At 39.1% G+C, this 27,323-nt stretch overlaps 1 protein-coding gene across 1 annotated transcript; it reads right to left on the reverse strand.

Annotated features, from left to right (window-relative positions):
- Positions 1-10,511: 10,511 nt before the first annotated feature.
- Positions 10,512-27,081, reverse strand: LOC126996475 (uncharacterized). The gene is made up of 3 exons (XM_050856956.1): positions 26,691-27,081; positions 22,564-22,717; positions 10,512-20,460 (listed from the first exon to the last, which is right to left on the reverse strand). The coding sequence occupies exons 1-3, from the start codon at positions 26,841-26,843 to the stop codon at positions 20,246-20,248; spliced, it is 522 nt and encodes a 173-aa protein (XP_050712913.1). The 5' UTR covers positions 26,844-27,081; the 3' UTR covers positions 10,512-20,245.
- Between the last annotated feature and the right edge of the window lie 242 nt (positions 27,082-27,323).

Here is a 27,323-nt window from a genome sequence, read left to right on the forward strand (position 1 = left end):
AATAAAGAGGTAGATAAATATCCAACGACCGCCCGGCCATCCACGAAAGACTCATTCGCCAACACTGATTGATTATTGGATAGATAGATATACAGAAATAGATAGGAAGAGATATTGAAAGTTAATTGACCACAGTTGTCGTATTCATTATTAAAAGAATAAAACTTTGCATCAAACATATGTGCCACCAGCCCTAGACTCCATAAAAATCAAGCAACACACACACACACACACACACACACACACACACACTTTGATTGCCAGTTCATTGTCATTTAAACATTTATACACTCTACATATGAATCGTATAACGAGAAGGAAACGAACCCATACAAACATGCATGCCAACACAATAGCTGGGGTGACATGGGACTAAAACTGCAACACACCCGCGATAAACACCAAAATGTTTCATTTCGGTGGTTTGAGGACTCGACTCAAGTTCAGCTCAGGGGTCCCGCCACCCCCCCGGCCTGCAGCTCAGCCCTAGTGGAGCGCCGGACACTGGCTAGGAGGGACGGGCGTTGAGGAAACAGCTCGTGGACCAGAGACAAGCGAAGGGCAGGAACAACACCACACAGGCGCCAGTGAAGCGGCAGCGTGGAGAGGTAATATGTTGTTGTGTGTACACGTGTGTGGATATACAAACAGCGTGAGGTGTGTGCGTAATAAAGGGGGTTAGAGTTGTATACAATTGGCCTGGAGCAATCGCAGACTTCCTCGGGGAAATTCACCCCCCAGTCCCTGCTCCTAGATAAGGGAAGCCCCACGGATCTTCCTTGTACCAACCCCCGACCCTGTAACATCGGTGGTAGTAAGCTTGTAATTAGTAACCTTGCAACACCAAATGAGTGACCTTGTGAGCACGTGACGCCTCTGCTCGAGTATGCAATCAGATTTTCATCTTTGAACTTCATATTGCTTTGTGACAACTATACATTTATATGCATAATTATGTAAGTACTGGGTCGTAACTATGCCATCTTATTTAGAATTCCCAATAAAGTAAAACTTTCACATTTCGACCACTGAGTACTTTGTGGTTCAGGGGAGGGTGGAGATGAACCGAACAGGGAATGTAGTGAAGAATGAAAGGGAAGAAGCCAACGGAGGTGCGGGGTGAGTCGGCAGGGTATGGCTGGAACAAAGACTGTGCAGCCTTTGGGATGGAACGATCGATCAGCGAGCAAACATGAACGGGCAAGGAGGCTACTATCCATATCATACCCCATGACATGCCGTTTTTCGCAAATATCTATCAAACGAAGACTCGGATCCACATGGGACTTTGGCACAGATTGCTTCACACACTCCGCTAATTTTTGACGCTATTGTGCATTGCCAGATGCGGTTAATTACGGCGTTTGCTCGTGACTGTGATGGCAAAACCTGCGTGAGCCACTTACACATTCGAACAAGTGAGGCGTGACGTATTTGTGACGTGTATCCACCACCTCCCTCCACCCCTGGCTTCCCCTACTCCCACCCCTCCCTTTCCCTCCCTCCAACCCTCCTCCTCCCCCGCACCCTCTCCTAGGGGTGGGCAGGTACCGGTACCAGTACCGGTACTAACGGTACCAGCTAAACGGTACGGTACCGGTCCCAGATTGCTCGTTACCGGTACCAGATTGCAGTCATAGAGATCATACTCAGTCATAGAAAATACTCCTTCGGGTTTCGGTACCGGTACCGGTACTAACGGTACCTGAGTTTTCGGTACCGGTACTACCGGTACTCAAATTAACGGTACTTGTCCATCCCTACTCTCCTCCCCCCCTCTTTCTCCCCCATACCTGCCCCCCCCCCCCCCCCCATCTCTCTCTCTCTCTCTCTCTCGGTGCTTTGCACGCATATGACTTTTCTATAATGGCGGATAACTCCAAAGTATATGCCAAGTATGGTAGGGTGTTTTATGCACACGACCCTGATTCCTGTTCCACCGTAACTGGATGTTGCTTAAGTGCTGTATGAGGTTTGTTTGGCAATTATACAACCATTGAAAGTTGTACGAGTATATGACCCTCCTTCCCAAAGGTTACGTTGAGCGTATGATGGGATGAAGCACGCAGCTGACGCTTGATCATTTATAGGAAATCGCGAAAGAGGCGGAAAGGAATAAGGATGGAATTGAGGCGGGAATTTATTGCAGAGTAAAAACGTGAAACGAAATTGGAGAAATATATGAAAATTTTCTTCGGATATTAGGAAAAGACTGCTATACGATGTGTGTTCATGTAGATAGCTATGTTAAAAAGTCATAGCACACAAAAATAGACAGCGAGTATATGATGGGTGGATTAATAATGTAAATAACTGACCACATATGTTACTTCAAAATTCATCACCATCGACAAACAGGTCATCCTCGTCATCACTGTTGATGCTGATGCAGACTTCATATAATTTATATTTATCTACCATTAATTCAAGTCATACGTGTGCATGTATTCATATCTCGTGTACATCGCAAGTGAGAGAGAGGGGGGGGGGAGGGGGAGGTATGGGGGAGAAAGAGGGCGGGGGGAGAGAGTGCGGGGAGAAGGAGGAGGGTGGGAGTAGGGGAAGCCAGGGGTGGAGGGAGGTGGTGGATACACGTCACAAATACGTCACGCCTCACTTGTTCGAATGTGTAAGTGGCTCACGCAGGTTTTGCCATCACAGTCACGAGTAAACGCCATAATTAACTGCATCTGGCATTGCACAATAGCGATAAAAAGTAGCGATGTGTGTGAAGCAATCCGTGCCAAAGCCCCATGCTGATCCGAGTCTTCGTTTGAAAGATATTTGCGAAAAACGGTATGTCATAGGGTCTGATATGGATAGTAAATGGAGTAGCTAGTTATAGTGAAGGAATGGGGGTGTAGTCAGTTAATAAATGTTTGGGAGGGCAGTAAATATCAGGCTTGGGTTAAGTACATTTTCTTCGTACTCGAGTCCGAGCGTGATTACATTGCGATATCACGAATCCAAGTAAGAGTTTTTGTACTGTACACGAATCCAAGTACAAATATTTTTGACTCATTAGCCTTAAGATTTTTTTTCTGCTTTTTTGCTTTTGACAAGTGGCAAACTGCCAACCCCTCTTTGTCCTGAATCACCTCACACTACTTTAGTGTCACCGCACCGCAGGGTCAAGGTCACGTGGCCTCCCCAAGGCCAAAGCTTAAGTCACACATTTGTTAATCCCTTACCCTGACGTGACCTCACCCCAGGGTCCAGCCCAACTGGCCTCCAGAAGGTCAAAGCTTAGGACACCATTGTTCATCCTTTACCCTGACCTCACCTCCACCTATGCAGGTCGTCAAACACCACACCAGCCACACGTATGCATTTTTTGGTTGTACTCACAGGTACTCGTAAAAGTGTGGAGTACTTGGAGTCCGAGTACGAATACAAGTACTATGGCATTGTTTACCCCGAATACAAGTACAAGTAAGGTACACTATATTGTGTAAGCCTAGTAAATAGATGGGTAAAGTAAGGAGCGTACGCTACTAGCTGCGCGTGGCCGCAGTGCTCATCTCCGCTAGTTGGGTGAGGGAGCAGTTTAAGGAGAGGGTTTATAGATGAAATATAACCAAATGTGGATAGAGGGAGCCGTTAGTGTAGGAGAATAGCCAAAGCAGAGGCCGGATTCATCAAACCACTTACGAGACCTTGCTGTTGGTAAGTCTTCCTGGTAACTCCATCTAGGAACGCGCTTCATCTTAACATGACTCCAGTGGCAATGAAAGAAGTGTCGATCAGCCCAGTACTTTATTCATTGTCATCGGAGCAGCCTAAACACGAGGATCATTCGTAGAGGACAGATTTACTAAAAGACTTACCAACGACCGGTCTTGTAGTGGCTTGATGAATCCGGCCCCAGGTGGATAAGCCAAAAATATCAAAAGGGAGTAATCAGATATAGATATGTAGAGAGGGACATGATTGAGGACACCTTTATACAACCTGTAGTTCATTTTGATTTTTGTCCTTTCGTCCCTCCATCCTGGAATCGTTTAGTTCCTGTTGAGTGGGTTTTCTATTAAAAGAAGTTGAGTAATGCAGAGTGGAGTCATCGGCGTAAGAATAGATAGGACAGTTCGTTTTGGAAAGATCATCATGAATATATATATATATATATATATATATATATATATATATATATATATATATATATATATATATATATATATATATATATATATATATATTGATCAAAACTGCAGATGCAAAACCTGCAGATAAGGCAAGCCAACTGTATTGCCATAAGCTGTTGCATCCCATAATGATAGCAGTGGAAAGTTGAATAGTCGGGATCACATAAAATGAGAAAGTTAAGGTAACTAAAAGCTCTAAAGAGCTGCTCTTGTGTGGTATGATAACTATTTATCAAGGTTATGCATGATTCTTTCAGACGCTGGAAACTGCCGTCTCTTGAAGAAGACAACGACATCACTGCAAAGCGCCTATCACACTGGGCACGACGAGGTGAAGCTGGCCTGCCTGTACAATGCTCACAAGATCTACACAACTAAATTTCTGGAACATTACCTCTGAAAATTTTTTAAGAGTCCTGCTTGCTGCTGTCATGCAAAAATATTATGTATGAAAATGTGTAGCTGACCATAAATATTAAAAATAATTTATCTTTGCGCAGTGGCAGTATCATAACCAATGAGATTCATCCGAGGTGCATTTTTGCTGCCTATGCGTAGAGCTCCCTTGTTTAGGGTATTGGGAAAGGAGCAATACAGCTACTCTCTGACTGGGAAGGTAGCCTACCCCATCCTCACCTTCACATGGTGCTCTTCTACCGTGGCCATCCCCTGGTGGGAGCTCCTAGGAGCAGGCGTCAATGAAATGATGAATGATGACTTCTCACAACCATGAACAAAGACCTGATGAAATAGTTGAGTGGCTGGTCTGTCGATTACAGCTGGAAAGGAAGTAATGGTCACTCCTAAAACAATGTCATATGTCCCAAACTCCTCATGTTCCCTGCAATGCAGCACATTGTTATCCAGAGCAACTAATAAAATGATTTTATAAATTTGTGCTATTTATAATTTATCCTATAGCCAGGGAATTTCACTCACAGGGGATCTGTCTTCCTGCCTAACTCTTGATTTGGATGGAGCTCTACCTTGATGCTTCTGCACTGGATGAGCACGCTGCCTATGGTGGGTGTCGGCATAGCCTCCAAGAGATAATGACCCAGGTCGAATTGCTTGATGTCAGTGCATTGAAATATTACTCTTAACCAGTATTGGTAAACTATCAGGTAATGTTTAGGAAAACTCTGTCTACCATCGTGTTCATGGTACATTGCTGCATATCATGAGCCTAAATTACAGTAAGACTACACAAATATAAATTACAGTAAGACTACACAAATATGAAGAAAATGGAAGGAAGTTTTTTTTTTGCTTCAACTCGCCCATAGTTTTGCTCGCATTGAATGTTCACTCACTTTAGAAATTGGCACTTTTTCAATTCTTTGGTATGTTCCATATACCAATAAGGAAAAAGATAGGTGGTCAAAATTGCCAAGAAAGTAAAACTACAAACTGACACCATGGCATGTGAGCATCACTCCCAACAGTAGAGATGAGGCTTGGCTGCTAAACCCTAAAAGAATGATAAGGCTACATGGAGTTTAACTTTAATGGCAATTTTGACCACCTACTTTTTTTCCCTTATTGCTACTTATGTAACATATCTAAAATACCAGAAAAGTGCGCCAACTTTGTAATTTACTGAAAATATAATGCAAGTAAAACTATGGGAGTTACAGCAAGTTGAAGCAAAAAAAGTGAAAATGTTTACTCACTATTCTACTATACTTCCATTATCTTACTAACTGTAATGTTACTGCAATTTAAGCTCATGCAGCAATGTATCATGAACACAAAGGACGACTTAATTATCCTAAATATTATCTGATTATTTGCTGATTTCAGTTAAGAGTTTAACATTTCAATGCACTGAAAACCTCAAAATCCACCTACTCTTTTGATGTGATCAACTCAAAACCCAGGCCAGTATCTTTCAAAGGCCACGGTGCAGGGCATGGTTTGTGGAACCCCTGCGTTCCAAAAGGGGAGGCCCTTCTAGCCCCTCTTTATTTCTGGGCAACCAGGGTGATGCAGATGTGGCATCTACCTGCAAGACAGGCAAGATCAAAACAAAAAATAAGGTCAGGGACCATCATGGTGTTACTAATGAAAGCTTCATAATAACTTTAGTCCACAACTCAGCCTAATACCCAGTCCATACAAGTGTTGAAAACTGATTGGGCAAGGACACAGCCTTGCCTTACTCCCGTTCGCAGGAAAGAAGCTGGACATGCAGAGCACACTTTACAGAACACACCATCCCAGAGTACGGAACAGTCAGTAGACCAATGGCCGTTGCAGGAATCCCAGAGTTGCAGGAGATCCCAGAGTGCATCCCGATGTACTGAATCAAACGCCTTCTTAAGATCAACATAGGCAACGTAGGCTGCAAGCATTCCTTGTCAAATTTCACATCAGCGCTACACCAATATTCGAAGCACTACGATACAGTCATTTATTGACTTATCAGAACTATCATATCTCTACAGCCTCAGCAGCTGGCTGTGAATCTGCTGTTAGCTACATCTGCACTGGACACCCTATCTTGCCACCTGATCCCTGCCATATACCTCAGCATTCTGCGATCACTTGCTCTCAATACCTCCATCAATTTTCTAGTTAGAGCCCATGTTTCTGCTCCATACAACATCACTGATCTAATAAACACTTGGTACACCCCTGCTCTGCTCTTTAGAGGGATGCTACGATTCACGAGCAGACCAGCCACCTCCCTCCACTTTAACCACACTGCCACCACTCTCGCTCTCACTGTCCTCTCCACTCCTGCCTCACAGTCCAGAACATCTCCCAAATAACAGAAATGTTCTGCCTCATCCCGCTTTCCTCCATTCACCTCTAGTTCATCTCTCTCAGTTTCTTGTCCTTGCTGTCTCCTTACACAACCTGAGCATGTAAAATTCTGCACTCCTCTTACATTTCTGACCATATGGCCATGTGACTCCTTGATATTTTCCAGTGTCTCCTTCAAGGCAAATTCCTTCCTCCATCTCAGGTGTTCTCCAGTTGCAGTTTTAAGAGTTTCATATTTTGAAGATATCCCACAAGCCTGCAGGGTCCTCAAAGTTGCTGAGCACATTCAACTGATTTCAGACTGTCACTGCATACTCATGGGCCTGGTTCTGCAGACATGTACTGCATTAGCACCATCCCAACCACCCCTACAGAAAAAAGAGGAGCTAGGGTACCTTTACCCACTTCAAGATGCACAGGTCCTGTAAGCTTTACCCATCATAGGCAAGAGGCTCACCTGATATGGATGCATCAAGGGAGCCTTCTCCATGGTTAGGCCTCTCAGCAGAACCAGATTGGGATTGCAGTGTAAACCTTAACCTCAGTCTTTACTTTTTTTATGTTTTTGGCTGAGTTGGGGTTTTAAAGGGAGGGGTTTTAGACCCCATCCCAACCAACCCACGTCAGGAGTTGGACTGACTGTTGGCCTTGGGCGGGGACACAAGACCACTGAGAGAATAAATCTCCAGGCTCTTCATAAGGAAATAATAATAATTATAATCAGAGGGAGAGAAAAAGAGAGCAGCTCGGGGAGGCTGAGGACGCTGCACTCCTCACCCAGATAGATCAGCCCCTGCCTGATGGACACAGATGATTCTTAAATCACTGGTGTCAAAACCTTTCCCACATTCAAGACAATGGAGAATGTTTGTTCTTTTTTTAGAACTTGCCAGACAAAATCATGACATCGCATGCAGCAGTAATAGCACCGGCTTCCTGAGTTAGCAACTTACTGAGCAACTGATCTTTCAACTGCACCATCCAAGAAGGCAAGTTATGACATCACAGCAGTTGTCCAATAACAACTGCCTCGGGGGAGGTGTTAACACTAACTAACATCTACATCATATTTACATGAAAGTGCTTACAAGTTATGCTATTAACTTGAAATATAACCATGTGAGTGAAAAGCAATTCCTTTATGGTATGTTGAGATTCACACTGTGTGACAGCTCTATGAGGCGTGAGAGGTCAGTATTTTCCTGGAACTGCCGGGACAAGTGCTTTTTCTCTTTTTCCTCCAAGGGAGACTTGTACTTCAAAACATATGCCATCAGTTAGGCTCAAACAGACTTTCATCACTGCAAATCACCCAGCTTGTAATGGCCTTGTCGATGGGACCAACTAAAAAAAAATTCAAATCCTTCGCCATATTGTAGGTCGCTGTTACAAGTCATGGTTCCCTCTAGTAGCTGCGTCATGTTTCTTGGGTTGCATGCAGTCTTGACTGCTATATGGCAATCTTGTAAAATTCATCCTGAACAGAAGAGGAGGCTGGTCACTTCTATGTGCAAAGGGAAAGGTGACTCGGTACTATAACAATTATTGCTGTATTACAGTGCTCAGTTGCCAGGCAATTTGCTTACTCATCTATTGCTCATGCAAATTGTAGCCAAATAAGATATACATAAAAGCTGTATATGGTGGATCCACCCATGCACTGATGAAATTTGACCCTCTTTAGATGAGGTCAGATATTCTGTGGCATTGTTGAGGAATGGTTAGGCTAGTGTTAGAAACATCAATGCAGGGTTTAACGTGCGGCCATAATTCGTGGGTTGCATGCGGTCTTAACATATGGTAATCTTTTAAAATTCCTCTTTCACAGAAAAGGGGGCTGGCTGTTCCTATCTGCAAAAAGGAGAGGACTCAATATGGTTACAACCATATTACAGCAACCATCAGGCCCTTATGGAATAGCCTACTGGTGTTATAGGCCACAATTAAAAAAAAAAAAAAAAAGTTATCAATCAACGAATTTGAAAAAACATATATCATTCAAGCATGATGTGACTATGTTGTCTGATACAAGCTTGCCTTTTCATGTGCTTGTATGTTGGATTATCAATACAAACAACCAAGTTGTTTTTTGTATGAATAAACATTTAAATTAACTAGAAATGCACAGGTGCCACATCTATCAAAATTCCTGCTTTGTTGGTGGACAGATGAAACAAGCTATAGCCTGTACTCAGGGACTGAGTGCCGTGGAGTGTATGGCAGGGTACATTCAGTGAATTTAGAAGAGGCAGAGCTGTTTCCTTGCCTCTTCACTTTTCAACAGTTTTATGAACTGGGTATTAAATAGTTATGAACTAAAGTCATTGTGAAGTATCTACTGGCAATACCCAGGTCACCAATCTCATTTTTGCTGTTGATGCAATAATCCTCACCAAGTCACTGGAGGTTCTGGTAATGGCTCTTGCACTGCACGAGGAGGCAGTCATTGGGACTGTAGGTTTCCTAAATCAAGATCATGGTAGACGTGTTACAGACTTACTGAATGAAATAGTAGTCTGTTTGTTTGGGTGGCGAGGACATACTACGATCTAGGAAAATTTCATTATCTTAGTATCATAGAGCAGAATAAATTTGGCTGTATTTTCACTCCTTCTACAAGTCTAACTTACGAAATGTAACCAAAAACAGGTTGGGAATAGGTAACATGCATATCAGCAACAAACAAATTCAACTGTATGACCTTTACTTATATCTTATATGTATAAATATTTCTCTATGTGTAAATACATACATCCCCAAAAAATATTGAGGGGAATTAAACCTAACTCTCACAAAATTATATGTATTAGTAGTGTGTGTGTGTGTGTGTGTGTGTTTTATATATATATATATATATATATATATATATATATATATATATATATATATATATATATATATATATATATATATATATATATATATATATATATATATTTTGTTAAAATACATGTAATGCCGTAATGGCAGTTCACCCATTGGTGAACTGCCATTACGGCATTATTTTTAACAAAACTTGTATAAAAGATGGGTTGCTCCCCACAAATATATATATATATATATATATATATATATATATATATATATATATATATATATATATATATATATATATATATATATATATATGTATGTATGTAGCATATGCTCTAATCTATAAAAAACTATCATAGATGCTTTAGAGCAAAACAACCATCCATCCGTACCTAGTGAAAGACTTCAGTATCTTTCCATAAGAAAACAGTTCTGAAAACTCTTTGATTAATGCAGAGTACTTTTAAGCAGATTTTTTCCAAGGATTATTATTTTTTTTTTCTTTACAATGAAGAACACAGCTTGAAGACATAAGACCTTTACCTTCCTCAATTACTGAGTTGCAATTTTTTTTACAAATCAAGAATCAGCATAAATTCTGAATGAATCCTTTAGTAACACCTTGGTATTACTATAAAGATCATTTACAAGGTATGAGGAGGACTTCTAAGGCACCTCCAATAGACTAGCATTTTGGTATTTATCAACTCTAGAAAGTGGCTTCATTAAACATTTTCAACACACTCAGTTGATTAACATTATGCTCCTTCCTCTCATTTGGTGTGATTAGTATTCCTTCACCAATAAACACCAACACTTCACAAAATAAATTACATAAAGATGCCATATGCCAAATATGACCGGGTTCTGCATATTCGTTCACCAATAAGAAACAATTGAACATCTATTATGAATGAATACAACCTGTGTCAATTTCTAACATGTCCTAAAATATATTTCTGACCAAGCATGGAAGTCTTCACTGTCACATGCATTATGCATTAGCTTAAAGTGTAAATCCTTAAACAGCCAACAAAAAAAATTATCCCACAATTATTAAATTAAAATGCCCTGTGCTATGCTAAAGATTCTGCTTACTTAATAATGGAAACAATTCACATTATATCAAACACTCTTCATGCTCATTGGAATATTTCATAGCTTTAGCTTCACCTTTACAAATGAAAATGGGCATTGCAAATGCAGGCTCCTGCAACTTGAATACTACTATATAATCTCATGCTGTAATCTTGCATTCAGTAACATGATAGCATCACATAACCATCTGAAGGCTTAAAGGCAAACACAACACATATAGCTGAAGTTAGAAGTAAATCACAATGCATTTCATTAGTATCACTGAAGTGTTTACCAAAGTAAACCTACCTGTAATGATTATGCTTAACACACAAGCAGATTAAATTTATTCAAATAATAAAAAATAAAATCATTAGTAGTCATCAGAGTTCTTTCAATGCTCATTAAACAAGCAACTAAATTGAGTGTTTTCACAATTATCAGAAGGAACCGTTTGGTGAAGAAAAGAACCAATTACTGGGAAAATTTGCCACAATTTATGTGCACCCAATAACACATATGATTTGTACCATAGTTTAAAGCTTATATTAAAATCTCATTGTTCAGTGAAAGGCATGCAATACTATAAATATCATTACACATCTTCCTGAGAACCATCATCATGATTCTATATAAACATATCTATAAATCCGTGTGATCAACATAGCTGAAGCAGAGAAGGTACCTTTTAGCTATAAACACCAAAGGCATAAATTCAAAATAGTGTAGTACATGACACACAAGTGAATTGACTCCAAAGAAATCTTTGCAAGCCCTCTGGATATTTGCCAATGCATACTGATGGGACGCACACTGTCACCCATCCAAGGGAAAGTATTTATAAAACCTAACACTACGGACCCAGTCATATGCTCTGATGAATCAAGAATGCATAATGGACAAAGACATAACTAAAGAACTACTGAACTTAAGCAATTTCCTTATACATAACTAGTTTAAGTGTTTCCTTCTTGTGAAGTTACTGCTACTTTAAAACCTTAAGTGAGTAACACTGAGGAACAGCTGGCTCTCACTAAGATGCACCATATGATCATCATTACACACCAGTACCTCTATCACTAGTTTATGTATAATGCTGGTTAAATACTTGTTATAATGGTAAAATTCCCATAATATATTCATATACAAACTAATGTTGCCATGCTGTGATACTTCACAATATCTTTCTTTTGTCTGGTATTATTGACTGCAGATTAACATATAAATCACTACAATCTAAATAGTTGTAAATACAGTACTCTTGAAATAAAACTTGTTGTGTTGCATCTTAAGTGAATTTTCTCTGCTGTGCTAGTAATATACACCTCTATGTTCAAGACAAACAAATCTTGCTATTTGTTCTGAGCTCCGTCCCCAAAACTTCAGTTATTAACTTTTTCTGGAAGTAGCCATTTGAACTATGAGAAGCACACTGGGTTCTCGATACATGAGGATTCAACATATGTAAGTTGACACATATGCGACATAGTAATTTGACCAATCCATGTATTAAAATTTTACAATATGCAGGGCATAATATTAGGGCACTTTAAACCTAAGGAGTGCAAAAACATGAAGGGTGACTCCCCAGAACTCAAAAACTGCCACATTTTGAAAAACAAAAGTTAACAAATGTAAATGTGTACTTCAATGACTTACAACAAACTTTCCACAGCTTTTAGCACCTGATTTTGGGGTGAAATGTGAAAGGGGGTCAGGGTGAGGAATCTGGGGTCCTCCATGCACACAGGATGAGTCACAGCCCCACAGTCCCCCTTAACCTGCCATGATCAGATGGCATATGATAACAGGTGACAAGTTGCACCTCACTGGACACGGCAGAATTGCTAGCACCATCCAAAAATGCGCTCCTAATAACACAACTCACGGTCAATGATAATGATAATCATCTCTTAGCTAGCCCACAGGAACAAGCCCCAGTAAAAATGGATGGCTGAGGAGAGGGAGGGGCGTGCATCCTCTGTCCATCACAACCCGTCATTTGACTAAGCCACAAGGCATATGTTTGTATCTCGACCTGAGGTTGTCAGTTAGTATATTTCAGGTGCAGGATAATAGCAAAGAGCACAAGGAATGACAGGACATAAAAGAAAGAAAGGCGGCCACATGTGGTACACTCGTCCTTTTTCTTGTTAAGTGAGCATGGCACAGTATGTCACATCATGTTTTTGGTGCAACTTGTAAAACTGCCATTTCTTCTGCCACAGTGAGACTGGTTTACTTCTGGAAATTTGCCCAGTTAGCATGCCTGGTGTCTGTGTATGAATATTCCAACAAAAATAAGGATATGTCCCACATATTTGTGAGAAACCCACAAATATATTGGTTATATTTTGTAAGAGCTTTTGTGGGAGGCCATTTCAAGCATAAAACATTAAGCATGAAATTTATAAGTATACTTGAAGCAGGATGTATATAAATAAGAAAATTATAGTGCATAAAAAGAATGTTTTTGTAGGTAGCTTATGCCCCATGTGCCATAAACGTTTTACTCTCGCTCATGCCCAATTTACTCCAGTGTCTCTCAGTAACATCTGACAGTGATTCCCACACTAGTCATCCTGCCAGTCATATACTATATATACTATACTGTTGGCATGAAATTGTGGATATTACCATTTGAAAGTGTTAAGAGACCAATTATGGAATGCATCCCCATAAAATAAATGCAAAAACAGCTTCATTATATGTGAATTCTCATTATGTTTAGTTTTTACAGGAATCAAACCACACATATAATGAAAACCTAGTGCACCATATTGACCATCTCTTGCCCTAATTGTGAATCCAACTGAGCTGCATGCTTCTACTGTATTCCGGTAACTTTCAATACACGTCATGAACAGTTGTTGTAGGTGTTACCAATTGACTGCATAGAAATATGGCAAACATGGCAAACATTTTATGCATACTGGAATATGTTTACATCAGCATATCTTCAAATGTATGTGTTTCTGTTATGTGGTCATGCAAAACACACTGAAAGAGAAGGAACTAAAAATAAATAGTTTCCTAATCTTACAAAGTATTATATACTAGATTGAAACTTTCATTTTAATTTAGATAACAAAGCATATTATAATGAAACAAATTACTTCCTGCTCCTTTTATAAATGCAAATTTAAACGCATGAACTGTATGAAGTTGTCCACAAGAAGGAGACTCATGCACAATAAAACTTGAATTGCAATACTGCACCTACAGAAATAGTGAAGACTATGCAATATCTAAAAAAAAGGACCCTTGATAATCACTGTATATGCTGTAACAGAATGAGATTCATGATGCCAAAATACATAGAAAAATATATATATACACACACACACTCGGCCCTTGATTCCCCAGATCTCAATTTCCTGGACAAAATCTGGGGTTCAGCAATTACCGGAGATATGCCCAATCATTCCCAGAAATCAAAATTAGAAGTCATAGCTATGTCTGGCAGTTATCGGACATAAGCCTGGTCAAATCCAGGTATTGAAACAGAAGTCCAGCCATAAATCAGATTCTGTTCCTTGGTCAGTGTTCATAACACCCGCTAGATGGCAGTGTGTGTGCCAGACATATCTGTTTATTGTTGTCTCGTGCTGTTAAGTGGCCACGCTGTGAGCTTACATTTGCATGTAAACACAGTACGTACTGGAATGAAGTGCATAATAATTCACAGAAGTACACTGTTTTTGGCCAACCAAAGAGTTGAAAAAGAAAAGGGTGAATGCTGCACTGGCACTGCATCTGCTTGTTTACATTACCAGCTGATCTGTTAATCATAGCTATGACCCAGGTTTAATTACCAGTTCGATATTTTCGTTACATGATTTTCATAGAAGAAACATTAATTAGTAAATAATTTGCAGTAGTATGGTATGCTTCAACACCTGGGATCAAAGGAGAAAATAACAGGCACTTTGTGACCACTGCCAACAGTGTGTCGTTTGTTGGCGTGTAATGCAGGTCTTCAAATAATTTGTTTTAGTTAATCTTTCTTAAATGTGTTGCTTAAATGTGTTGGACAAAATGTGATTAAAATCTGGGGCAGGTACTAAACACTGGCAACTGCTGGACTGAGTGTAGTAAACACCTGAGAATGGGCCAAGGCCCCAGACTGTAACAATTCCCAATACCCAGGCTTTTATGGTTCCCACACAATTGCTCCCCTGGAAAATCGAGGGTTGAGTGTATATATATATCAGCTGAGGTAAACTTTCACCATCAACAGCACTCTTCTTTCCATTCTGACTTACTCTTTAACATAAGGTAAATGGGAGAAAATAAACTTGTATATCAGAATATTATATACAAAAGTATGTGGACCAAATGATTATAGCATGATTACAAGACAAACAATGAAGCTGACAGACTGGAAGGGATAATTCAGGTGATCCAGATAAAAAGTATGAACATCTACTTTGGTACTGTATTTGGTATTTGATTGCAAAACTTTAAAAAATCTGTTCACTTCAAAATATGACTTCAGGAGCTCCAAGTGTATTAAAATTCATAATGAGTTTAGAGACTAATAATCTCAAGAATAACCTCCATATACGTAATCTCAAAATTCTACTCTTTTTTCCTATCTACCAAAGGGAAGAAGTTTGTGATGGGATTACGCAGCCATAAGGTTGGCTCACTTTTCTTTAACACATTATACTATTTTTTCCTTATTTAAATTCATCAAATGTATATGATGTTGTGTAGCAGTCTCAGCACAATGAATAGGGATGTAAAATTTTTCATAGCTTGAAAGAGCAGAATGACTGTTTTACACACTTCAGTATGTGCATGTACTAGCATATGCACACAATCCAGCACAATCACGCAGACAAGAAAAGTTTGGTTGGCTAAGACTGAGGGTGCGTTTCTGTCTCAAAAATAAAAAACACCTTGTACATTGGTAAACTGAAATATTTGGCAACTGATACATTTCGACAATTTAATGAGTCATCAGCACTTCAATATTTTCTTATTAGATGATAATAAAAATGGAAGACTTGAGTCTGCCACCACTGCTGCATGGCATGATTTGGCACCACACAGCATGACTATATCTCCACAATCCATGTATGTCATTACTCTTTAGTAAGTCACAATATTGGTCAAATTACATAATTATTAGTCAAATGCTGCTGTTGCCAGGTTTGTTTACATGCAGACATCCATTGGTCTCTCTTCATGCTCATTGTTATTGCCAGTCACAGTTTAATTTTTCCATGACAAATGCCGCTGCCATCACTGCACCTAACCCAGCCAGCTGATACCTTGCTTGTCTCTTAGCACTTGTGTTATTGTGCTTGAGCTGAGGCAGGAATGGTCTCACTCAGCATCATTCCAATAGTATTTTTTTGTCTATAGGTGGTTACAAAAATTATTTAAAATAACACTATCAAATGTGAAATATTGATAGAAAGTGCTATGTCCTTACACTCATAACCAGGTGCAACAAAGAAAACTGTATACACTCACTGGGAAATGTCCAGTAAAAATAGTCAGTTCCCAGAAAATTAGTGTTACAGTAGAGTTTTCATCTTCCATGTACAGTTGTGTTTGGCATGCCAAGGAGATAGACATCCCCTTCATCCACAAATAGGTCTGTCACACCACCCCGGCAATTCTGACAGGCTTAGCAATTCATCAATTGTTTGGAGCCAGTAATCCAATAACAATCCCTCCAAAGGTATAAAGAGAGGAGGGTTGTTGCTACCTCCCATTACCATGTCTTCAGTGGGCTCAGGCATACCAGCAATACAATGAGGCATCCCAGTTTCAGCATTTTAGAGCCCACCCAACAAAATCCCAGTTTCTGCAAAGCTAATGAAACGGGTGCATCTTTAAAGAAATTATAAGTTTCAGAGATGGTTCACACGAACAATGAATGAAAGCCATGAGTGAGCAAATACTTCAACTAACTACTGCTAAACTCTACTAAATTATTATCAGCTCTTCAGCAACTATAGGTCACAGTAGTTTATAGAAATTATAATCCCTTTACAAAATACACAGTAACAGGTACAGATCTAATTACATCTACATAGTTTTGTTTACTAGTTGTTGAAAATGATAGAAAGCTTATGTAAAAATCTGCTGAAAAGCTAATTCATTAAAAAATTTAGTCAATTAATACCATATCTGCCGGTATATAAGATGCACCTCCACATAAAATGCACCCTATTTTACAAGTCCATTTTGAGGGATTTTTTCTTTACTAAGTTTCATCAAAAATTTATCTGAAGTAATTTTAAAGTAGTTTTGTTGGGGAAAACATATGATCTAGTGCATATAGATACAGTATGTGCTGAACTCCAGTGCAGTAGGCACCCCTAGTATGCATAATCCTATGGTGCTATGCCTAGTATGCAAGGACCTAGAAATATAGGGACTGGGACAACTGGCCACAGCCACCTAGCCGCCGACCAATTTGCCACAGCCAACTGACCGCCGCGGACACATCCGTGATTGTGTTAATAAGACAAGAATCTCTTGACGACTGACTCAGGTTCAGGTGGCCGCGGCCAGTTTCCCGTAGCCAGTAGGCCGCAGCCAGTTTCCCGTAGCCAGTAGGCCGCGGCCAGTTTCCCGTGGCCAGTAGGCCGCGGCCAGTTAGTCTGCGGCCAGGTGGCTGCGGCCAGTTGTCCTAGACCCAGAAATCTAACTCACGAACACTGTAAACATCACAATAGGCCCCATCAATTTAAGCAATAAGATACGTTTGGCCACCTGGCGAGCTGTAAAATAAAATGGTGAAAGCTTCATCGCTGATGATGACACTACGTCTTATTTTGTAACTGCTTGTCGTCATGATCCAATTTTTATTACTCATTTGATATTTTCATAACCCAATTTTTATGAAAACATTCAATGGCAAATAATATACAGTAGTACACTATGCCCTATTGAGTCTAAAAAGAGCATGACAGATGCTTTGTGAACCTCGCAGATGTAGCGTCATTCAGTGAGATGTAATGCAGTTCTTCAAACAACTTGCTTCAGTTAAGCTTTCTTAAAAGTATGTATAGCTCACATTGAATTCAATGTTTCATATTATAAATATTTTTAGTCTTGTTTGAGAAGTGAGAAATTTAGTAGCATTTTTGAGACCAGAAATATGCCATGTGACCTTGGCTCTTATTTATATCAGTTTAGCAACTGGTTTCATATAAATTATTGCCATTCCTAAGAACTTATCGAGAACGTTAAGTGGGGACTTACTGTAGACAACAACCAAGCACAATTTGTGTGTGTTACTGCTACTTGTTTGACACCCTAGCTAAGATCCTCATGCCTTATGCACTCAGTTTCTGATCTGTAATACACACACATATAAAACAGAGAAATTGTATTAAACTTTTATCTAAATAAAGCACATCCTATATGCCGGCAAATACAGCAAATATTTTCAATAGTTTGTCTTATTTGACCTCTCCTAAAGGTGAGATATTCACCTTTTTTCTTAACTTAATATAAATCATTTGGAAAACAAAATTTATTTGTTATCTTGAACCAACACTCCTTTTCATTTGATCAAGAACTACCTCAGACACGCATTATTTTGTTTGCCTTTGTTCAAAAAGAGGTGAGGCACAAGGTGAAGCTGGTATATACGATAAACATTCACAATAAAAGGAAAATAACTGCAAAGCAGTGCGACAATATGTCAATGTAAAATTATCACAGTCCAACAAACTCTTTAAGATGATACATTAATTACATAGCTAAATACATACACAAATTCATACCAAACACTCATTCCATTAAAGGCATTTCATGACAGTGCAAAAAAATTAATCAGTGAAACAAAATACAAACTAATTTTATGAAAACAAAGTGTAAATCACAGTAAAATATACCAAAACAAAACAACAGAAACTCTCAATAAAGATATGAAATTATTCAATAAAGTACATCTACAAAACAAAACATTAGTTATAAAACTTTTATATATATATATATATATATATATATATATATATATATATATATATATATATATATATATATATATATATATATATATATATATACACACACACGCGTGTGTGTGTGTGCGCAAGTGTGTGCGTGATCACTCTGGAGCTCCAGGCCACAAGGAAAATTACTCTACCTCCCTCCTATTGTAGGGACTCGTGCCTAGATTCAAACTCAGAATTACAGGTCACCCTTTCTCTTCACCTCCATCTAACAGTTCAATGAATGTAAAGTTTAACGTTTAATGGCTTAGGGATTCTTAGCATAAGGAATGAAAATTATCTGGTGAACTCCTACCACTCCTATGCATCACTGAAGTACACAAGTGTGAATTTCTCCGTTTCTAACACAACTTTGGCATACAAGAAAACATGAACCTAGTTTATTTGAAAAAAATAAATAAATAACTGGAAGCTACATGAAAGTTCCCCAATGCAAGATAACAGCAAGAATTATACAAGTTGAACGTTTTATTTTGAAATATAAAAATAGCATAAAAAAGTAGTTTTAAATAACACTTAGCGGCACAAGGCTCAGCTTTGGAATGCTGAACAAGAATGAATGTTTGTTACACTATCCTTCCCAGAATGAGCAGTAAGTGTCTTTAGTGATCAATAGAAAATAAAACTAACAATTAAATACTTCTACAAACGACTGAAAAGCCAAGTAAAATAAGTGGAAATAAATTTAACATATGTAATGGATTCTCCAAGATTACAAGGAGAATGGTTATGAGATTCTTAAGTTGGGGTGAAGTGGTCTCCCCATGTGCCTGGTGAGAATGGCTGGGGTGTGGCAAAGCTAAGCCTCCTGGCGGGTAGAAGGGAGTGAAGGAAAATCTTGTTTGGTTTTAAGTTATGGAACAAAGACAGAATTAATTGGAAGTGAGTTGATATTTACTACTTTCATGATGCACAACAAAAATATATTTTGCATGATTGCTTCCATACTACCTAACCAGAGAATCAGTAAACATTTTCCTTCAGCTCATTCACTGTACCACTGAAACTGATGTATGGTTATGTCTGGCATCCTATAGACAGAGCAAGTGAAAGAGAGAGAAAAATAACAAACAGCCATTAATTTTTTTGGTAAGGTCTTCATGATAAAACCAGTTCATGACACATGTTCCCTTAAAAATAACCTATCTCACACCAACCAATTTGGTCCATAGGGGTATATCTTCAATAGTATACCAATAAATGTCACATCATAAATTTGACAGTAGTTCTTCAAAAAATTATCCTACACAATTAAACTTACTATGCCATCAGCCTCTTTCAAATTCACTATAAAACACAACCATAAAGTGCACATACTTAATATAGTTATTTATGAAAACATATGGTTAAATTTTCAAATTAAACTATTTCATATAATACTTTTAAAATCAAGATCATCAAGTAATAGACACCACAGTGTAAGGAACAGTCTCACACTAAGATTAGCACAGACAAGTCTCAGACTATAGGATTAATATCTTCCTCATCCCCATTATCTACCATAATGATATCCCCACTTCTAATGGCAAGGCTACGGAGGGAAGGGAAACGATCACACATACCAGAAAATAGTCCAAACTTGCGGTGTATCAAGACCAGGGCAATAATCACAAATATAAGGAAAAATGTGATGCCCAGACCAAGAGCTAAACCCAAGTTGCTTCCTGATGGATCTGTGAATATAAAAAATTACCTATTAACATTATAAATATATATGAAGAACCTACTAAATAAAACTAATAAAATGTTTTATCTCTTGTGATACTTGCAATGTAATGTTATTTATTTTCATGGTACTACATACACTCTGTATCCTGGTGCCTGGAACAGAAAAATCAGCTAAGGTAGTGTATTCAGAGTTGGTATCACTGAACATCAGTGCATAAGCAATGTTCTCGTGCTCATTGGTCCATTCTTGACATGCTCCAACATACAGCAAATTGACTTTGTATTCCAACTAAAGCCCTTATCACTTTTTAAGATACTGGATTATACTGATAATGAAATAGTTCTGCATCTTTATTAATAATCATGTATCTATCAAACTTTTAGAGATAAACCTCAACAATATACATAACAAAATTAAGTAAGAGTCAGAACTGCAAGCCAGTGACTGAAGCAGCAAGCAAGATATTTTTAGGTCCTGTGAAGGCTGGATTTTTTTCCTATATTACATGATGCTATAAATACAACTACTACTACTACTACTACTACTATTTCAACTACCATTACTACTACTACTACTACTAGTACACTACTACTGGTACCGCTACAAAGTGCCAGTCTACAGTCTATACTATGTCCCTTATTAGCACATTTATTGTAAGATTTTTTTCCTGACTTAGTTGTACTGTGTAGTGATGCTACATAGTCATTATGTAAACATCGGCCAAAAGCTAATACCTTCTGTCTGCTTCCATCATGCATTATGGTAATAAATGGCAATGAGGAAGAGCATTTATAAATATAGAGTCATACCCAGCTTTATGTCATTTCAACTTACATCAAATCCGACTTTACAACACTTTTCTGGAACGATTTTTTGTTCAGTAAGAGAGCAAAACAGTCTACGTGGCAATGCTTTGAGAGGGAGGAGGGAAAGGGGCAGGCAAGAGGAAAACAGGCTGGCCAGTAAGACTCAGAAGGGGAGGTGGGGAAAGAGAGGCAGGCAAGGGTCGGGTGGGGGCAGGGTGAGTCAGGCATGTTTTCAGCATGAGTGGATATTAGCTGCTGCCGCCACTTGATTCACACTATTTCAATCACTTTATTTCTCATTTCATGATAATATACGCTAAGAAATGCAAATAGTTATTATTGTATTACAAGTGCCGACTGTATTCATAACAGCAACATGCTGTAAAAGTTTGGAGTCTAGGCATATGGTTCATAAATATTTCTTGCCTAAATACTATGACTAACTTCATTCTAAACAACAGGATAGTAGGATATCTGCAAAAGCTATTGCCAAAACTTTACTGGGTGAGCTTTATCAATTAAAAGGAAAGCAGCACAAGGCAGACTCTTTCAATTTTTGAAGCAATAAACTTCTGATCATGTACCACTCATTGGAATTAAGTAGATACAGAATCCTGCGCTATTCTGCCCTGAACTTCATCACACTCTGCACTGGGACCACACACAAAGCTCCACATTGTTCAGAGGAATAAGGTAGGATATTTACAAGCCAAAAAAAGGCAGCCTTGTAGTGTTTATCAACAATTCATAATCATACAATCTGGAAAAAAGAATCATAAGTATTGGCAACATCAGCTAAAAATGGACAATACTAATGCCAATACTCCAAAACTAATGACAATACAGATACTTCCAGAGGCAAACTGACCTATAGCAACATTTAGCCCTTGCATTATATTCTGACATACAAAAATCAAAAGAATGGATAGCAATGTCTTTTTGTGTGTGAAGTGCCAAGACCCTGACAAAGGAGATTTGTGGATTTGTAGCCATGCACAGTATTTGTATAAGATTATCATATTATCTGCTTGTTATCTTTCTGGCTTCATCCTACATGATCTCGAGAAATAATATGTGTGTGTGTGTGTGTGTGTGTGTGTGTGTGTATACTAGATATTTTTATTGAAAAGTGTCATTTTTTATTAAATATTGAAGCAGTAAACACTATAGATTTCTTGGAGTATTGGGTTCTAAGAATACAGAGGTTCTCCTGTTTACCATAATATAAAATTAGGTTACTTAAAATATATCACATGCAGTTTAAAGTTTCTGAACTACTTAATACTCAGCAAAATGCCTACCTGGTGGAGGAGGTGCAGGCTTGGGATTTTCACATTTCCCCGTTTCTTTATCAACCTCAAAAGGTTTCCTACATTCACATACTGCTGTGGTCTCATTCACCTCCCGACAGATTTCATTCTTACTACACTGAGAAAGTCTACTGGGGTCACAAGTCTGGAAAAAAAATAGAAAAAGCAGTTGCCTCTACCCATCTAAATCATCTTAATTTAAATTGAACTACAAAACATGTGGTTCACACATTTCCAAACTTTGAGACAATATCTAAATGAATCTACTGACATTGCCGAAAAAGAGAGGAATACAGTCTATTGTGGCTCACAGCCAACTTTTCCAACTCCAACTCGGCAAACAAAATACCAACTCTCATAATTTATCTCAGGTTATCTGCTCAGGTCATTTATCTAAATATAATCTGGACCATTGATATAAACAGAATCCACTTGTCAAGCATATATCTGTTAATATTCATTCAAGGATCCTCAACACCAAAGCAGAGCCACACCAGCAACACCATAACAACCCAAAATTTTCAATACTGTCTGTCCTGTCCCCTCAAAAAAAAAAAAAAAAAAGAGAGAGAGAGAAAAGGGGGGGGGGGGGGTTCCTAAGCCTAAGGGACCATCGGGGTAAATTCAGGAAAATGGGGTCTAGCAAATACTGTAGCTTTCGAGTGTGTGTATTAGTAGCTACTACCTAGTTATAGTATACGTAGAGGATTAGAGTTAATCTCATTTTGACCCATGTCCATATCTACTGTTATTTAACTTAGATTTAGAGTTGTGAATGTACTTTGCCCACTTCATCTCCACTTCCTACTTGTTCCAACCATCATTACTACTACATGAGAAACTAAACTTCTTCATGTTGTTTCTGCATTTAGTCTTCCTGAATTTGTAGCTCTTGTTCTTCCATTGTCAAAAATGCACCAAGACTGGAAAGGATGACACAACCTTTACCCGAAAATTCTGATGTCCTTATCACGCGTATGCAAAGTGGCGGGATAATGAAGTTGTAGTGACTGCTGGAAGTTTACAAATAGATTCGGAGGTCAGAGATGGCCAATCCATACCACAGTGCTTGTTATTGGTTAATGTAAATGTTCTAACAACGCGATTTCTTCAATAATACTCTTTTGATCATATCTAGGTGATGCTTGATGGACCATAACATTGTTTCAGTATGCCTGTGTGTTCTTGGTGTGGTTTGAGTACACTCTCTAATGACTCTTAAGGGCCTTAATTTGAATAGTATGGAGATTTTAGCAATTGTTGTAACATATAGCAGGAGGGAGAGGCACAGTTTATGGTAGTGCAAATGAATAGTTTATATAAAAGATTACACACACACACACACACACACACAACAGACAACTGATTCTGATGCTGAAATCACAGACAGCAGCAGAAGAAGTTTTGACCAAAAGTTGCTTAACCCCATTAAACTGCAAAAGTTTTTCTCGGGAGATCCCCCCATAATGCAAAAGTCAGCGGAAAACACACTTTGAAACTGAGAAAAAGTCATAAAAGCTGTTTTATAGAAAATTTTCTGCCGTACCCTGTTGTGAAATCCATTTCTTTCTAGGTTGTCACATTTGGCTGGAATTCCAAGATTCCCAAAACATTCCAACTTTTTACTGGTGCTACATACAAGAAAATTTATTGAAGAAAAGTTGCTCCTTTTATCACGATGGAGTTTGAAAAATATAGTTTATAATCTTTGACCTGGAAATTTACTACCTACAGAGAGCCAAATTTGCAGTGAACTCAGAAAATATTTTTTGTCATTTTTTTCATTCTGGAATGAATCTCATTGAATAGAAGTTGTAGAAAATCATCCGTATAACTCAACTGTGAAATCAGATTATTATTTGGACAGACCGTTTGGATGGAATTCCATGATTCCTAAAAAAATCCAACTTCTGCTTCCCACTCCTCTGAACACTCCTGTGAACAAGATATTGGTTCATCTAGATTCTAGAACATCACGTATATAAGTGGAGGCGTCAAAACTATGCTCAGCACGCACACAACGAGCAGAAACGAAAGGAAGACCGCCGAAACAGATCAGCTGAGGGAACATAATCGTCCTGCAGACGCCATGATGCGTAGGCAGGAACTGTAGACTATTTTTAGCATGGAGTCGTCTAAGGGACAAAAGAGGTGCCAGTTAGTCACTTAGCATCAACAGATAGATGGTTACACGCGCCATTCAACTTCCAGAAAGCTTCTCGCCCTCCAATGCTGGAGTCATGCTCATTGCTTACATCAGAAAGAACTATATGATGCCAGTGGCAACGTCGTCATTAAGGGGTTAAAGACACATAAAATGACATAGATCAGAAAAAAATGAATGTTTGAGAAAGACACAAGATGAAAGGATTGTTAAATGAAGCAAAGCAGAAAATGAGGAAATATCAGAAGAAATTTTTTTTGGGAGAGTTTGAAATGACAGTGTAATGAAGTGGTGGATCAGGAAGAGCAAGGAGAGGAGCAATTAGAAAACACAAAAAGGAAGCGAAGGGGGAACATACAAACTGAGATTCACCTATACAAACATGGATGGATTAATATCAAAAAGATTTGAGTTGGGAGATTATCTAATTCCTACCAAACTCCAAAACAAACTTTGAAAAATCCCTATTTACTATTTTGATCTATCTATCTATATCGCAAACGCCCTTCTCCCTCACGGGAACTTCACTATAGGGGGTGGCCGCAGCATAAGTGTCTCCATTTCTCCCTGTTCTGGCACTCTCTCTCAGCACACTCAATTCTGCTACTTCCAACTTTATCGCTCCAATACTCGTTCACCCTGTTGATCCACCTCACAGGTGGTCTTCCCCTGGCACCCCTTGCCTTGATCCTTCAATACACTTTCTTCACAAATTTATTCTCATCCCATGTCCAAACCATCTCAGCGTATACCCATTTGACCACTCCACAATCTATTCCTTTTGCTGTAACACCCAAACCAAACCTCTCATGTATGTACTCTATTCTGATAGGTTTCTATTTTAGAAGAGGTAGGTTACTGTTTTGATGGGGTTACATTACTACTCATTAGGTTAGGTTAGAGACAGTCAAGGTTTAAATCTTTTCAATGCAGTTTAACAATAAAAAATGATCACAAAGATTGATGATCATTCTGGACCATTGATGACAGTTAATTTTCCCGTAAATCTTAGGAATAGCAGCTCCTAGTGGGTGAGCATTTAGGGCACGGTGTGGTGGTAATTACAACATTTCTAGCACGTACGACAGGGTTTTGACAAGCGGACAGGCGTGTTTATGTCACAAGGGGTCTATTTTTTCACGAGGGCTCTTCCCTTTCTTCACCCTGGAGCTCGCAGTCTCATTGCCCATTGACTTGGAAGAAATCGTAAAGCCAGTATGGAAAAATACACCCCTTATGACATAAACACGCCTGTCCGCTTGTCAAAACCCCGTCGTACGTGCTTGAAATATTGTAATTACCACCACACCGTGCCCTAAACGCTCACCCGCTAGGAGCCGCCATTCCGAAGATTTACCGTATTTTCCCACCTCCGTTTAGGTTTCCTTATTATTCTTTTACCTGGCGTAAGCACAGATTGGAATGCCATGATAAAATTGACCAACAAACTGGAGGTCATCAACAGCAACAGCGTGATCCATTTTACTTGTTACTTGTTACTTGTGTTTCTTATTTATCTGGTCCCACTTCCGCCGAAGCGCTCTGCAGGACCCACATATTTTAATTCATTAAATTTTCAATATTGAACACAACTTAAACATAACCATGACCAGCATGTTAAAACCTTGTGAGAAGTGGCACCCCCCTTATAAGCACTACCCCATTTCCCTCACAAGTCATCACTAGGAAAGCAATCACCACTAGGCAAGACAACCCGCCATGCATAGGGCCAAGCAGGTACTAGGAAAATTTATACACTATGACAATTCACAACCACAAACCCGCTCAACATTTCCTTAAGTATGCACTAAATGGAATAGCAAGTATGTAAAAAATCACCTGACATATCGTACAGGGTCAAGCAGGCAACCCGCCCCCCTCCACCCCCCCCACGCGTCCTGTAACCTTGCCAACAGAACTACAAGTGAATATGAAGACACAAGACACTCCATACCTCTCCTACAGTACACGAAGAAGGCACGAAATGTATAAATAGAATGATGACGAGCAGGTAATAGGGGCTGATCCTTGGCACTCCGGGAAGAGCCATTCTGGTTGTGCTTGACCAGAACCACCTGTCTTGGTCCTCCAGCCAGAACCTCTTCATGTCCCGGGCCTCCTCCTCCTCCTCTGTCCTTGTCTGTCCCCCTCAGTGAAGCAGGACCATCAGGGCGACTAGGGTGTCATGAAGGGTCCAGCGGATGTGAGGGCTGAGTGAGGGGTCCCCGAGTTCTTCTTCCTCTTCTTTTGACTTGTATTGCTCCTCTTCCTCCTCCTCTTCTGCTTGTTCTCACGTACACTTCTTATTGTGACTTGTATTCCTCCTCTTGGTACTTTCTTCTGCTTGTTCACACGTGTATATACTTCTTTTGACTTCTATTCCTCCTCCTCTTCTTGGTACGTTCTTCTGCTTGTTAATTCACCTTCTTTTGGCTTGTATTGCTTTATATCTTCTTTGTATTCCCTGCTGCTTATTCATACACTTCTTTTGAGTTGTATATTGCTTTGTATCTTCTGCTGATTAACACGCAATTCTTATTTTGACTTGTATTAATTAATTTGTATCGCTTCGTATATGTATGTCCTC

The sequence above is a fragment of the Eriocheir sinensis genome, chromosome 10, assembly GCF_024679095.1.
Source record: "Eriocheir sinensis breed Jianghai 21 chromosome 10, ASM2467909v1, whole genome shotgun sequence".
NCBI lineage: Eukaryota > Metazoa > Arthropoda > Malacostraca > Decapoda > Varunidae > Eriocheir > Eriocheir sinensis.

Bases quoted from the DNA above. Each gene is read 5' to 3' on its own strand.
- LOC126996475 (XM_050856956.1), bottom strand. From the start codon at position 26,843: ATGAAGAGGTTCTGGCTGGAGGACCAAGACAGGTGGTTCTGGTCAAGC. The intron at 22,718-26,690 runs GTATGGAGTGTC...TTTTTTTTCCAG, and splicing joins CTTCGTGTACTGTAGGAGAG to ACTTGTGACCCCAGTAGACT. The intron at 20,461-22,563 runs GTAGGCATTTTG...TTATATTCACAG, and splicing joins GCCTGCACCTCCTCCACCAG to ATCCATCAGGAAGCAACTTG.